The sequence below is a fragment of the Triticum dicoccoides genome, chromosome 6A, assembly GCF_002162155.2.
Source record: "Triticum dicoccoides isolate Atlit2015 ecotype Zavitan chromosome 6A, WEW_v2.0, whole genome shotgun sequence".
Taxonomy (NCBI): Eukaryota; Viridiplantae; Streptophyta; class Magnoliopsida; order Poales; family Poaceae; genus Triticum; species Triticum dicoccoides.
The window spans coordinates 575,064,383-575,079,020 of NC_041390.1; the positions used below are offsets into that span (position 1 = coordinate 575,064,383).

At 43.1% G+C, this 14,638-nt stretch overlaps 2 protein-coding genes across 12 annotated transcripts in view; both read right to left on the reverse strand.

The window, feature by feature from the left end:
* Positions 1–96: 96 nt before the first annotated feature.
* LOC119318087 (THO complex subunit 5A-like) lies at positions 97–5,137 on the reverse strand. Of its 2 annotated transcripts, none has more exons than XM_037592601.1 (9): positions 4,840–5,137; positions 4,450–4,740; positions 3,441–3,777; positions 2,538–2,872; positions 2,065–2,312; positions 1,160–1,745; positions 962–1,075; positions 658–883; positions 97–538 (listed from the first exon to the last, which is right to left on the reverse strand). In XM_037592601.1, exons 1-9 carry the CDS (start codon positions 5,068–5,070, stop codon positions 501–503), a joined length of 2,406 nt encoding a protein of 801 aa, XP_037448498.1. In that variant the 5' UTR covers positions 5,071–5,137; the 3' UTR covers positions 97–500. The 2 variants fall into 2 exon arrangements, with proteins under 2 accessions (XP_037448498.1, XP_037448499.1); XM_037592602.1 differs by having other exon boundaries at positions 2,538–2,869; positions 4,840–5,136.
* A 2,874-nt stretch (positions 5,138–8,011) lies between these two features.
* Positions 8,012–14,638, reverse strand: part of LOC119318089 (signal peptidase complex catalytic subunit SEC11C-like) — an 8,213-nt gene continuing 1,586 nt past the window's right edge. Inside the window, exons 1-21 of one of the 10 annotated variants that reach the window (XM_037592605.1) lie at positions 14,476–14,631; positions 14,156–14,245; positions 13,941–14,007; positions 13,622–13,688; positions 13,302–13,391; positions 13,087–13,153; positions 12,763–12,829; positions 12,443–12,532; positions 12,228–12,294; positions 11,909–11,975; positions 11,589–11,678; positions 11,374–11,440; positions 11,050–11,116; positions 10,730–10,819; positions 10,515–10,581; positions 9,271–10,257; positions 9,053–9,165; positions 8,828–8,938; positions 8,583–8,716; positions 8,383–8,434; positions 8,012–8,283 (exon numbers count right to left, since the gene is read on the reverse strand). In XM_037592605.1, coding sequence (XP_037448502.1) covers positions 8,227–8,283; positions 8,383–8,434; positions 8,583–8,716; positions 8,828–8,938; positions 9,053–9,165; positions 9,271–9,313 — 510 coding nt within the window. In that variant the 5' untranslated portion in view covers positions 9,314–10,257; positions 10,515–10,581; positions 10,730–10,819; ... (11 more) ...; positions 14,156–14,245; positions 14,476–14,631 and the 3' untranslated portion in view covers positions 8,012–8,226. Of the gene's footprint in view, positions 8,284–8,382; positions 8,435–8,582; positions 8,717–8,827; positions 8,939–9,052; positions 9,166–9,270; positions 10,258–10,514; positions 10,582–10,729; positions 10,820–11,049; positions 11,117–11,373; positions 11,441–11,522; positions 11,679–11,908; positions 11,976–12,227; positions 12,295–12,376; positions 12,533–12,762; positions 12,830–13,086; positions 13,154–13,235; positions 13,392–13,621; positions 13,689–13,940; positions 14,008–14,089; positions 14,246–14,475; positions 14,632–14,638 lie in introns of those variants that run through there. The other 9 variants (XR_005153926.1, XR_005153927.1, XR_005153928.1 and 6 more) reach the window with 9 other exon arrangements.

The following is a 14,638-nucleotide window of genomic DNA, read 5'->3' on the forward strand; positions in this document are numbered from 1 at the left end:
AGTAGTGTAGGAACCAGTTATTTTAGTACATAAAAAAAACTGTATCTGCGCCGTATGGATGGGCGCGGCGTGCCGCCGCGCGGGGAAAAGCTAGTATAGGTTAGAAGGCACGAAAAAGGACAGAAAAATGCATCAATTTGGTAGTTCAGATTGAACATACAGTTTGGGAACTTATAATTTACACAATCGCAAGAACGAAACCCGTCTGTCTGTCTGGCTTGGAAGATTTCAGCATGAACAAGCAAGTCTGACCAGCAGCACCACCAGCAGCATCAAGGGGCATGCAATCTGTCTGTTGCTTGATGCTGCACGGACCAAGTCTGCTGGAGTTGCAAAGTTCCATGTAACATCAAGCAAGATAAAGTGTACCAAGAGTTTCGGTATTCTTGTGATTGCATATCAAACATCATAATGCCATAATGGTTAGAAAACTATCGTCGAGCAACAGGGAAGCATCTCTCTCCAGCCAGCATGGGCAAGCTTGGCAGCTTCTACTGCTGTCAGACCACGTTAATTCCAGTACCGAAAGAAGGTTTCTCTGTGCCATAGGCAAAAAGGCAGTTTTAGCATCTCCGTTTTCCTCCGAATGACAAACGATATGCACGCCAACTCAACTCGCAATCAACCAAGATCACAAATAACTCGAGCAAACGTCACCTCGCCAATAGATGGTCTGCCTGCGGTCTCTCCCCCTGACCGATCTAGTGAGCATGGTTCCACTGACTGGTTTGCAAAGCCCGACATCAATCACTGAAGTAACTTTCCTTTTCTCGTGATCCTCGTCCAAATGCATATCAAACAACATAGCCAGGCACAAAACTTGGTGGGTTAATATATAGTCCTCGTACGACCGAGGCAGAATTCGGAGGATGTGAAGATTCACCTGCAAGTCATAAGAGCAGTGAAACCATGAGAGACGTGCGACGGATGAAAATTTGAGAAAGAACCTCATAATACAAACCTCAGCTTCCATTGCACGAAGATCATTGTGCCATTTCAAATCTTCGGTCTTTTCAGAAACCATCTGTAATCTGAAAAGCGGTGGCCTAAGAGGATACTCCATGCTAATCTTAATCTGCAATTGCGAACCGGCAGTGAGAAAGCAAGCACATGGAGATTCTTGCAACAAGGCCTATAGGAAGAGTGGATGGAAAATTACCTTGGCTTCCAGCATGACTTTTGAACCATTCTTCAAAGTTTTACTCAAGACCATGGTGAACTCTCTGGAAGCATAATCCTCCCAGGATTTATCTATAGTGAGGTTACCTTGCTCAGTTTCTTGGTCAGCACATGCCAGCTCCTCCAACTCACTGTCACTGTCCATTAAGAAATCAAGATCATCCTCATTTCTACCAAAACTGTGTGAGATGCTTAACTTAGATGGTGCAGAGCCCTTTGATATAAGAGATAAGCCTCTAGAATGGTTTAGAACTTCAGGTGAGATCTCCGCCTGTGATACTTTAGAACCATCTGGCATATCTTCAGCGTGAACCACAATTGGAAGCTCACCATCCTCTCTGTTACCCTCGGTTTCTTGCCCATTTGTCACAGATCTTCTCTCCAAATCACTGTCAACACTTCCTGCAGGCCCACTCACCACTAAAGCAGAACGAGCCGAAGGCTCAGGAAAAACGCCTGTCAATGACCAACTATGCATACTACACGATGGGGTGCGTGATGCCCATGGTGTATTCTCGTGTTCTATTTGAGGCCACCTCAGCTTAGTTAAGTAATTAAGTTGCCACCTGTAAATGACAGACCCAAAAACTTCAAAGGGATGCACTCAATCAAGCAAGATATGCATAGGAGTCATAAGTAGCAAGAGAAAGATGGTTGACAAGAACCAGCTTAGATCAAAGAGAAGACATGAAGCTGTAAAAAGGTGTTCACAATTTTTTCCCAGGAAATGTTTCATTAACTCATGCAGCAAGTCTCAGAATGACATGTACAATGAAGCAAAAGCATCATCCAGCCAAAGTACAATGCACACATCTGTAAAGATCTATCATCCGGATTTGGCTATTGACATCCCAAACGGCAAACATGGTAGAGCAGGTGACTCACGTGAGAGCCATTTGTGCAATTTTCCGAGAGCGGATTCTCTGCAAAATAGTCTGTGCACGATTCTGCTGACGGTATAGTGCAAGCCCAGATGACAAATCAGCATTTCTCGATGCTCTGTTAGAACTATCCCCAACAGATTGAGGAACCTCCGGCAGGAAATCTATACCAGCTAGATGTTGTGCCCACTTGTATGGACGTGAATCCTTTTCACTAAAATTTGGAGTCTCCCCAGCATAAAGCTTAGCCATCTGCATAAAATTTACAGGTCACCTTTTTAGATTGTATGGAGAAAAGCTACGGATAATCTGGAATCATAATGCACAACAGCTTTTTTTCTGCCAGAAAATAAACAAAAAACATGTAACTAAATGCTGCCTATGAAGACATAAAAGAACAAAAGCATGTAACTGCTGACCAGAAGCTTCAATAACAACAGGTATACATGTGAAAAGAAGCTGCTCTAGAAAACATACCTGATGAGGCAGCTCTAAGCCAGTGTCATCTGGAAATAGGTTGCACAGGATATTGCTGTCCATCCCATCTGAATCTTCAGATCCAACACAGACAACATTCAACTTTGCCAAGTATTCAAATCTCAAAGTGATGAGCTTACGACGCTTGGTTCCAGAATCTTCAGTATCATATACATGGAGAACAACTTTGAGTGGATGAAGTTGATATGCTAATGCAGGATTACTAGCTTCCTTTGAACTCTTCCTAGACCTTGATCTTCTTCTCTGAGCATCTTCTTCCTCATCAATTGCATCGTCATCCATCCTATTATTATCATCATTTGCCAAAGTGCCTGCTATTGCAGATACATAAGAAACAATTCATCCATAATATTAATATCCTCAAAGTTATAACTTACAAACTGTCACATAGTCAATTTCATTCTGACTGTGTTCATCTGCTCAGAAACTCAAGTGTAAAGATGAACAAAGCAGCAACTGTGTACTGTTGGCATGTTATTCCATTTCCAGTGGAAATTTATTATAGATCACACAGCTTCTAAAAAGGCTTTGATAAATGTGCCTATGCTGCAATACAGAGCACAAACTGTTCTAATACATTCACTAGGAAAACATTATGTTTGGTTATCAAGTGCCTCACATGACCAGCACGTTCCTTTTGCTCTGTTGTGAAAATAGTAAGCCTAAAAGAATTTTGCACAGACTATATAGGATACATCCAAGGTGGCAAAAAAAGTTTTTAGAAAAAGACCACGAGTCCTTGTTCTTGCAAGGACACGACCACTCGGCTATTAAGAAACAGCAATGTTGAGAAATGCAATAAAGGAACAAGTGTAGGGAGACATAGCATGCTAGATTTACACATTAATCAGATGTGCTACATTCCAAACAGATATAACATACCCATTTCCTGCTTGGCTTGCTGTTGAGCAAAAGTTTGAGCGTCCTTTGTGCTTCCATTTACCTCCACTTCAACATTCTCGCCAAATGCTTCTTTCTGTCCTAACAACTGGGTGTAGGTTATATAAAGAGGAGATGGGAGCAACTCAGCTGCATGGTGCTGCTTTAATTTCTTGGTATGCAGCATCCCAAGCTGCTGCTGCACTGGCAATGATGCTTTCTTCAGTGATTTCAAATGCGATGGGAGGCTTGAAAGGAACTTCTTCTGATTTGCAATTGTCCCCAGCAAACTGTTCTTCTGTTGTTCCAATTTCTCATGTCGCTCACATAGCTCTTTACGCTGTATCAGAATTAACACATATTTTAGATGACAGAAATCGAATCCTGAACAAACCAGCGATGATCGATTTCTGACTACCAAGGGCACACAGATTCAGAACACATGAGACAAGCAATTTTATAGCAGAATGAAAAATCTATCTGCAGAATTCATGAATGAAATTAGAGTAGTAGCACAAAGGACCCTCACACACATTTGTAATAGTACGCAAACTGACCTGGTGCATTGTATATGTAAGGTAGGTTAAATAGAGTTCCCAGCAGACATTGTATTCTAGTTATTAAACAAATGTTCGCCAGTAGAGTGGTGAACCGAACACAGTAATAATCCAAAGGTGATTCTAATAAGCAGCAGGAACCTCCCTACTTTTGTGATATCAAACTAACATCAGACCAATCTTGTACCAAGTCAAAGTTACTTCAGATTGTGAACAGTTAGCTCGGCTACATTTTCTAATCCTTACAATTAAGTTCCACAACCTAAACACACTATGAAACCATTTGTGTGCTCTCTGTCAAGCTGAATTTAGGTTTTTCATGCGTGTACGAAACCATGGACACCCTCTCCATTAGGGCCCAACTACATCAGACCGGCAATTGAACAAACCACATCAAATTCATTTGATGATAGTTAGAGCTCCTATGCAAGTGGCAGCTGATAACAGTACACAACCTGGACGAGCTCGAAGTTGAGGCGCTTGAGCATGAGGTCGTGGGCGGTGTCAGCCGCGAGCGTCTTGTCGCGGATGTCAGCCGGCGCGGCGCGGTGGAACTCCTCCTCAGGCACGAGCTCTATCCCCGGGTGCTTCGTCTGGAAGTCGAGGCACGACCTGATGGCCTTCACGTAGTGGTTCTTCTCGTACAGCAGGTTGTGCAGCCTCAGCGTCGTGGAGTCCACGGGCGCCTTCGCCGCCTCCGTCTCCCCCTTCACCTTATCCTCCTCCATCAGTATCTCCCTATTCACCTGCGCGCAAAAAAATAATCCAGGTCGAGTTGGAGCGGCGGATCTAGAGCTAGGGTTTCTGCTGCAAGGTGGGCCGGGGTTTTGGGGCGCGAGACGCACCTGGCGGAGCGTGATGAGGAGGAGGGACATCTGCGCGACGAGCTCGCGGAGCTCGGACTTGGGGGCGCCGTCCTTCTTGATGGCGAGTATGCGGGCGGCGACCTCCTCGACGGAGGCGCGGGTCTCGGCGAGGAGGTCGTGGGGGGAGCGTGGCTTTGCTGCGGTTGTGGCGCTGGGCGGACGAGCCGGCGCCTCGACGTCCATGGCTTCCGCCGCCGGCGCCTTTGCCATCGATGCGGCCGGAGACGAGAGAGACGATGCCAAGCGCCGGAAGTGGGAGCGGAAGTGGTAAATGGGTCGGGTTCTGGCTGACCTAGTTCGTTCAGGTAAGATGCTCGGGCCGTTCGTTTCTTGGGAAATCGAGACCAGCCCAATTTTGCGGAGGTATCCGGCCCAAATCAGGAGACGGACCGGCCGACAAAGCTTCTAATAAAGAAAAAGATGAGACTTCTCATTGCCTAAAAAAACATGAGAATTCTCAAAAGGAAAAAAAAATTACAAGAAAGGGGAGAGAGAGTGTGGAATGGGTTGTAGTAGGACCAGTTAGAGGCTAACACACGCTACATCACTCCTGAGATTAACTCTACATCTACTCCCTCCGTTACGTCTAGATACATTCATTTCTACGACAAGTAATTCCGAACGAAGAGAGTAGTATATTATTGCGATCACTTGTTTTGCTTTTATATTACTTCCTCCATCCGGAAATACTTATTATTGAAATTGATGTAATATGTCATGCAGATATTTTTTTCGTTCATACATCTAGTACATCGTTTTGGCCTCAGTGTCGGTCGGTGGTAGTTGTTTCAGCCTCTTTGGAGCTCATATTCCATGCTAAAACTGTGGAATTGCTTCTATAATGCTCATATGAGCCAGCAGCCCACAAAGCTCCCGCTCGCTCAGCTCGGCTTCTTGCTCCTCTCGCTCATTTAGCTATTTTTCCGCTCACCCCACTGCTAGCTCAGGAAAAAATGGCTATCATTTTTTACTTGAAAAGTTAATTAATAAAAGATGTTTAAGGAATTTGAAAAATAATAACAACTTAAAAAATCATGAATTTTAAAAACTTTCACAAATTTAAAATATAGTCATGGATTTTTTAAAAAATCACAAATTAAATAAGTTTTCGAGTTAACAAATGTTCTTAAATTTAAATGATCATTAACTTTAAAAATATTCATAAATTTTAGAAAATATGAATTTTAGAAAATGTTTATGCTTTTAAATGTTCATAAATTTTAATAAGCGCTAATTAATTAAAATGTGAAAAAGGGAGTAGTTCGGGATGAAAGAAAGGTTCCCGGGATGGCCTAACCAGACACGACGGCCAGCCCCTAGCTGTAAAGCATGCTTCGCAAAAATTGTGAGCTTCAAAATTCGAGGTCCTAAATTCACGAACTAAATTACAAGTAAAACTACTAGAATACTCTATGATTTCATGGACAATGGCACCATAGACTGCCCCACTCTTCTTCTTGGTGTCTTCGATCACTACCTTACCGTCCGAGGCCACCTGGATGGAGTGTAGCTATAGATCCTCCGCCAATGCCATGGATTCTCTGATCGCCGGTGCTTCCAAAGTGGCGGGGTTCGTGATAGACCTGAAGCCGATGGCAGATGCACCTAGGAATTAATGCTCCTGATGTGTCTCTGGCTACGGCTGCTATAGCTCCGACTCCCAATCTCCCTGCAACAGCAGCGTCCCACATTCAACCTTGCCATGTTAGCTGGCCGGCTAAGTCAATGGGTAGGCCTCGGTGCTCCTGTATTGCTCGCCGCCGCCACAGGTTTGATCAGAACCTGAAAGTCGTCGATGTATGATTGTACGTGGCTGCCTGCTCGTGCCTAATTGACTTAACCAGTTTTTTTCCTGGACGCTTGCTTGGAGGGCAGCAGGATCAACGAAATTGGAAGCCGGAGGTTTTAATTTGTTTGTTTGATGATCTTCAAGCCCGGTTATACTTGTCTTCGGCTTATGTCAGTTTGGTTGCTGATTGCGGAGGATCTTAGCAGCCTCCCTCGTTACCTGTTTTGAACCATCTTGGTTGACAACGAGTGCGTTCTCCTGGCTGGCGGGATTGGGGTCGACGGTCAGCGGAGGTTCCTAAGCTCCCCATGGTCTTCTTCTTCCTCCGGCGTATCGATTTCTGCCTCCGTTGTCATCGAGTTGCTGCTTATGCGCGCGGAGGTCTCCAGGCTCTCTTCCGGCGTGGTGGCTTACTGGCTTTCCGGTCCTCAGATATGCTCCGCTCAAGCTAGCGTTCTTTTAGGTGCCAACAAGATGGCGACTGCGAGAGCTCGACCCACCGTGGCCATGGCCATCGTCCTCCTCGCCACGCTCTCGGCCTCCCACACCGCGTCATGCCTGGTCCGGCCGCACGACATCGTCGGCTGCCAGCCCAGCGGCTACCTCCCGGGCAGGTCCGGGGACTGCGAGACGAGCAACAGCCCGGACTGCTGCGTCGACGGCAAGCAGTACCTGCAGTTCCTCTGCTCGCCGCCGGTCTCCGCGACCACATGGGCCGTCCTCACGGTCAACGGCTTCGGCAAGGGCAAGGACGGCGGCCTCCCGTCCGAGTGCGACAGCGCGTACCACGACTCGGAGATGGTCATCGCGCTCTCCACCGGCTGGTTCAGCGGCATGTCCCGCTGCAGCCGCAGCATCAAGATAACTGCTACGAAGGGTGGCAGCTCATCCGTGTACGCCAAGGTGGTGGACGAGTGCGACTCCGTCCACGGTTGCGACAGGATGTTACCTGGTCCGACGAGTAATCAGTTAGTTTGACCATATGAATATTCGTGTTCCCACTAAGTATTTACTTTTAGATTCTTCTGTTTCTTCTAAAGTTTATCATTATATCTGTAGCTCTATTTTGATCCGAATGTATTTATTTCTATCGATGGTGAGATTCTCGTATTTCATTAAAATCACCTTGGGGTACACAAAAAGATACACAAGACTGAATGAGTGTTGACCCTTCGATGGCTACTCAAACTCGTCGTTGCCAATGCAAAGGCCGAATGCGTGTTCATTGTGTTTGTATCCACTCAATACTTCATTTTTAGTCAATAAAAATCATTCTTTATCAAAGAAGAAGAAGAAGAATACATCTAAATACATGTTTCACCAAAATCTACCTTTCGAAGAAGGTGTTAGAGTCATGTCGACCGTGCAAATAAATGTAAGACTTTTTGCGTGTTCTCGAAAAAGGAATCTCGTCGGCCGTGCTATAGAAATGACTTCAACAAGACGGATGGAGCTCGATTAACTCTATTGCGGAGACTATGATAATGATGTGTCTTTTATATAATCTTCGTTCGCTTGATGCCTACTTTAACCACGAACAAGACACTATGGAGGCAACCCACATAAATCTGCCGCGGTTACATTGTTACCCATAGTACTTCTGGAGTTGTAGTGCTTCCACCATTCAGCAACATCTTTCATAAGAGGAAAAAGAGAGACCTTGTGTGAGTATTTAATTAAATAAACAATGGTATATACAGAAATTAACCAGAATATAATGCATGCTTGAATACCTTATAAGCTTCACTGATGAAGACACTAGGCCATCCAGCATATGGCAGATAGCTGTTAGCATTGGACAAAACACAAAAATTAACAACGCAAAAAACATTAATCAATTGAAACGGTAGAGCAAGGTATATATAAAGCCATATTAATACACGTCCAAATTCGATAGTAGACGCATGATAAGAGACAACAACCCGCCACGTACCATGCAACCCGTCCAATAATGTCATGCGGTTGAAGCCAAAGCTGCCCGCTCGCATAGAGAAATCGGTCATCCACTGAATTGTTGTCTCCTTTGGTGAGTATTCGGATTTCTCCAGTATCTCGATGCTCGTAAACCTAGAATAATTTGAGAAGATTATTTTCAAGGCAAACAAAGTATAACATATAGACTTTTAATGATTTGATTGGTGTGTAGCAAGAGATACTAGAGGCCGGGCTTGCTGTTACCTTGATCACACGATGGACAATTGGATGTTCAAAGCCATCAACTTTGAAAAGAACGACCTCTCCTTCGCGGAAAGGTTCATTGCTCATGTTGTGCACAAACACCATATCACCCTGCGAAACAAGCACATATTCCATTCATGCATCTATCAATATGTTGGTCGAAATTAAAGGGGGCGACAAACGGAAGCACACATTTTTTTTTCTAAAATAAGTTATATCACATACCTTCTTAATTGCAGGCTCCATACTTTCGGACAAAACCGCCATCGCCGGTGACTTGACACCCGTCACGAGCATCATTCCCTCGGGCACCAGCACCAACAACGCAAGGACCATAACTGCATTCCGAATTTAAGTAAAAATTCCCGGGAAGAAAAGAGAACTTATAGAAGCATTATGAACGCTGAAGAACACCGAAGAAAGAGGCCTATATATGTACTTACCGAGGAAGGTGATGGATTGCGTGAGCACATGCCGGATCTTCATAGCCTCCTCTCTCGGCTGGACGATGGTGAAAACACAAACTAGCTTTCTGATGATCGATTCTAATATGTTTCCAGCGAACGTCTGCTCTTGCTTTGCAGCTAGGTAGGTAGCTAGGCTATGAATATATAGGCAAAGCTGCGGAGTACTCGACGAGCACTCACTCGATAGGAATCCGTGACGGACACCATCGATCACCACACGTGCGGGATTCGGTTTCCGTGTCCGACTCCGGCCATGCAGTGGAATCACATACCGTGTCCATAGCGTACGCACGTGCGGTTTGCAACTGATTTATCTCTTCGGTTTATCAATTAATTTACGTGCGTGTGGTAATTGCACCCAGCTACGGTATTCTCAGAGCCCGCCACCAGCATTACGTATTTAGGTGCCTGGCGAATAGCTGTGAGGACCCCGAACGGCCAGGTACCAACGATGATACGGCCAGGTCGATATACATACGTCTCGCGTTTCATGTTTCATGTCAGTTCAATTACAGTTCAGCCTCAACATTTGAAGAACAAGTTCTGGACGCAGCCGCAAAGCTCGAAATCATGGAACTGGAGATCCACCCCGGCCGCGAAAAAGGAGAAACGGAGAAACTTGGTGTCTCTGGCCTATTCCTTCAGTAGGCAATCCTGGAAGCCCGGCTCCCGCTCTTTCCTCTTTCCGGTCGAGGTTCCTGCCGACCGGCATGATCTCGTTCATGCGCGCGCGGCACATTCAATCTGTTGGGAGATCCATGTAAAGTGTCATACACACTCCTTGCAGATGGATAACATGGAAGTGGTCCATAACGAGAGGGCAGCAGAACACGTAGCAATTTTGTTCCCCCATTTGTGCAAATCTGAAAGGAAAACTTGCATAAGCTTGTACGTACAACGAATCTTCGAACAGGCCAAGCAATTGTCCAGTGACACTCCAGCATCAAGCGCATAATCCTTGATCTAGATTAGGAGTAAACATAAATTGATTATATCAAGGTAACAGATTGTGCTTGGGCATGGAGACCCAAGATTGAAATGGCGAATAATAACATGAAAGGAAATATAGGCTGCTTTCTTTATAGACGAGAGATGTCTTTCCTACCAACAAATAAATTTATATTACTGTTTGGACACACTGTATCCCTTTTAACATGTCACTAAAAGAAATTACGACATTGTCTTCACCAGTATAAATTATAGGTTAGAGTAGCACAAACCTGAAAAGCAAAGCGTTGAGGCATTCCACTGATAGAGAGTAGTCCCTTCGTCCGGCATACGTCAGCACTGTGTTCATCAGGAGAATCAATTGTGAGATGTTTGTTCCGATATACACAACCCCATCATGTGCAGGGCCATAAATAAATACCTAGAAATTCATCTCAGCTATCTTGAGAAAATATATAAATGCATGCCAGACAATTTTATGTCTGACCTTTTACTTTTAGAGATCCATCTCCCCTTCGCAAACAAATGCTTACAGAGGAAACACCAGGGTCATGGGTGTGATCATGCTCATGATGGTCTACAAGAAGCAAACAACATTGAGTTCACTTATTATGACAGCATTACCATGACTAAGATATGGCATATTAGGTATACTGCTTTTAAGTGAAACATCAAAACTGTCCCATCTCTCCTTTCCGAACAGCATCCAAGGTTCCAAGCAGATTGGCAAAGTACATTTCTTAATTTAGGATATTGGTTCCAAGTAACTATGAAGTTTTTCCTATGTTTGCATAAGCTTGTACGTACAACGAATCTTCGAACAGGCCAAGCAATTGTCCAGTGACACTCCAGCATCAAGCGCATAATCCTTGATCTAGATTAGGAGTAAACATAAATTGATTATATCAAGGTAACAGATTGTGCTTGGGCATGGAGACCCAAGATTGAAATGGCGAATAATAACATGAAAGGAAATATAGGCTGCTTTCTTTATAGACGAGAGATGTCTTTCCTACCAACAAATAAATTTATATTACTGTTTGGACACACTGTATCCCTTTTAACATGTCACTAAAAGAAATTACGACATTGTTTTCACCAGTATAAATTATAGGTTAGAGTAGCACAAACCTGAAAAGCAAAGCGTTGAGGCATTCCACTGATAGAGAGTAGTCCCTTCGTCCGGCATACGTCAGCACTGTGTTCATCAGGAGAATCAATTGTGAGATGTTTGTTCCGATATACACAACCCCATCATGTGCAGGGCCATAAATAAATACCTAGAAATTCATCTCAGCTATCTTGAGAAAATATATAAATGCATGCCAGACAATTTTATGTCTGACCTTTTACTTTTAGAGATCCATCTCCCCTTCGCAAACAAATGCTTACAGAGGAAACACCAGGGTCATGGGTGTGATCATGCTCATGATGGTCTACAAGAAGCAAACAACATTGAGTTCACTTATTATGACAGCATTACCATGACTAAGATATGGCATATTAGGTATACTGCTTTTAAGTGAAACATCAAAACTGTCCCATCTCTCCTTTCCGAACAGCATCCAAGGTTCCAAGCAGATTGGCAAAGTACATTTCTTAATTTAGGATATTGGTTCCAAGTAACTATGAAGTTTTTCCTATGTTTGCATAAGCTTGTACGTACAACGAATCTTCGAACAGGCCAAGCAATTGTCCAGTGACACTCCAGCATCAAGCGCATAATCCTTGATCTAGATTAGGAGTAAACATAAATTGATTATATCAAGGTAACAGATTGTGCTTGGGCATGGAGACCCAAGATTGAAATGGCGAATAATAACATGAAATATAGGCTGCTTTCTTTATAGACGAGAGATGTCTTTCCTACCAACAAATAAATTTATATTACTGTTTGGACACACTGTATCCCTTTTAACATGTCACTAAAAGAAATTACGACATTGTTTTCACCAGTATAAATTATAGGTTAGAGTAGCACAAACCTGAAAAGCAAAGCGTTGAGGCATTCCACTGATAGAGAGTAGTCCCTTCGTCCGGCATACGTCAGCACTGTGTTCATCAGGAGAATCAATTGTGAGATGTTTGTTCCGATATACACAACCCCATCACGTGCAGGGCCATAAATAAATACCTAGAAATTCATCTCAGCTATCTTGAGAAAATATATAAATGCATGCCAGACAATTTTATGTCTGACCTTTTACTTTTAGAGATCCATCTCCCCTTCGCAAACAAATGCTTACAGAGGAAACACCAGGGTCATGGGTGTGATCATGCTCATGATGGTCTACAAGAAGCAAACAACATTGAGTTCACTTATTAAGACAGCATTACCATGACTAAGATATGGCATATTAGGTATACTGCTTTTAAGTGAAACATCAAAACTGTCCCATCTCTCCTTTCCGAACAGCATCCAAGGTTCCAAGCAGATTGGCAAAGTACATTTCTTAATTTAGGATATTGGTTCCAAGTAACTATGAAGTTTTTCCTATGTTTGCATAAGCTTGTACGTACAACGAATCTTCGAACAGGCCAAGCAATTGTCCAGTGACACTCCAGCATCAAGCGCATAATCCTTGATCTAGATTAGGAGTAAACATAAATTGATTATATCAAGGTAACAGATTGTGCTTGGGCATGGAGACCCAAGATTGAAATGGCGAATAATAACATGAAAGGAAATATAGGCTGCTTTCTTTATAGACGAGAGATGTCTTTCCTACCAACAAATAAATTTATATTACTGTTTGGACACACTGTATCCCTTTTAACATGTCACTAAAAGAAATTACGACATTGTTTTCACCAGTATAAATTATAGGTTAGAGTAGCACAAACCTGAAAAGCAAAGCGTTGAGGCATTCCACTGATAGAGAGTAGTCCCTTCGTCCGGCATACGTCAGCACTGTGTTCATCAGGAGAATCAATTGTGAGATGTTTGTTCCGATATACACAACCCCATCATGTGCAGGGCCATAAATAAATACCTAGAAATTCATCTCAGCTATCTTGAGAAAATATATAAATGCATGCCAGACAATTTTATGTCTGACCTTTTACTTTTAGAGATCCATCTCCCCTTCGCAAACAAATGCTTACAGAGGAAACACCAGGGTCATGGGTGTGATCATGCTCATGATGGTCTACAAGAAGCAAACAACATTGAGTTCACTTATTATGACAGCATTACCATGACTAAGATATGGCATATTAGGTATACTGCTTTTAAGTGAAACATCAAAACTGTCCCATCTCTCCTTTCCGAACAGCATCCAAGGTTCCAAGCAGATTGGCAAAGTACATTTCTTAATTTAGGATATTGGTTCCAAGTAACTATGAAGTTTTTCCTATGTTTGCATAAGCTTGTACGTACAACGAATCTTCGAACAGGCCAAGCAATTGTCCAGTGACACTCCAGCATCAAGCGCATAATCCTTGATCTAGATTAGGAGTAAACATAAATTGATTATATCAAGGTAACAGATTGTGCTTGGGCATGGAGACCCAAGATTGAAATGGCGAATAATAACATGAAATATAGGCTGCTTTCTTTATAGACGAGAGATGTCTTTCCTACCAACAAATAAATTTATATTACTGTTTGGACACACTGTATCCCTTTTAACATGTCACTAAAAGAAATTACGACATTGTTTTCACCAGTATAAATTATAGGTTAGAGTAGCACAAACCTGAAAAGCAAAGCGTTGAGGCATTCCACTGATAGAGAGTAGTCCCTTCGTCCGGCATACGTCAGCACTGTGTTCATCAGGAGAATCAATTGTGAGATGTTTGTTCCGATATACACAACCCCATCACGTGCAGGGCCATAAATAAATACCTAGAAATTCATCTCAGCTATCTTGAGAAAATATATAAATGCATGCCAGACAATTTTATGTCTGACCTTTTACTTTTAGAGATCCATCTCCCCTTCGCAAACAAATGCTTACAGAGGAAACACCAGGGTCATGGGTGTGATCATGCTCATGATGGTCTACAAGAAGCAAACAACATTGAGTTCACTTATTATGACAGCATTACCATGACTAAGATATGGCATATTAGGTATACTGCTTTTAAGTGAAACATCAAAACTGTCCCATCTCTCCTTTCCGAACAGCATCCAAGGTTCCAAGCAGATTGGCAAAGTACATTTCTTAATTTAGGATATTGGTTCCAAGTAACTATGAAGTTTTTCCTATGTTTGCATAAGCTTGTACGTACAACGAATCTTCGAACAGGCCAAGCAATTGTCCAGTGACACTCCAGCATCAAGCGCATAATCCTTGATCTAGATTAGGAGTAAACATAAATTGATTATATCAAGGTAACAGATTGTGCTTGGGCATGGAGACCCAAGATTGAAATGGCGAATAATAACATGAAA

Excerpts from the sequence above, each read along its gene's own strand:
- LOC119318087 (XM_037592601.1), bottom strand. The coding sequence starts at position 5,070 with ATGGCAAAGGCGCCGGCGGCGGAAGCCATGGACGTCGAGGCGCCGGCT. Across the intron at positions 2,873-3,440 it reads GCAAGCCAAGCAGGAAATGG|CAGGCACTTTGGCAAATGAT; the intron begins GTATGTTATATC and ends TATCTGCAATAG. Across the intron at positions 2,313-2,537 it reads GCTTAGAGCTGCCTCATCAG|ATGGCTAAGCTTTATGCTGG; the intron begins GTATGTTTTCTA and ends AATTTTATGCAG.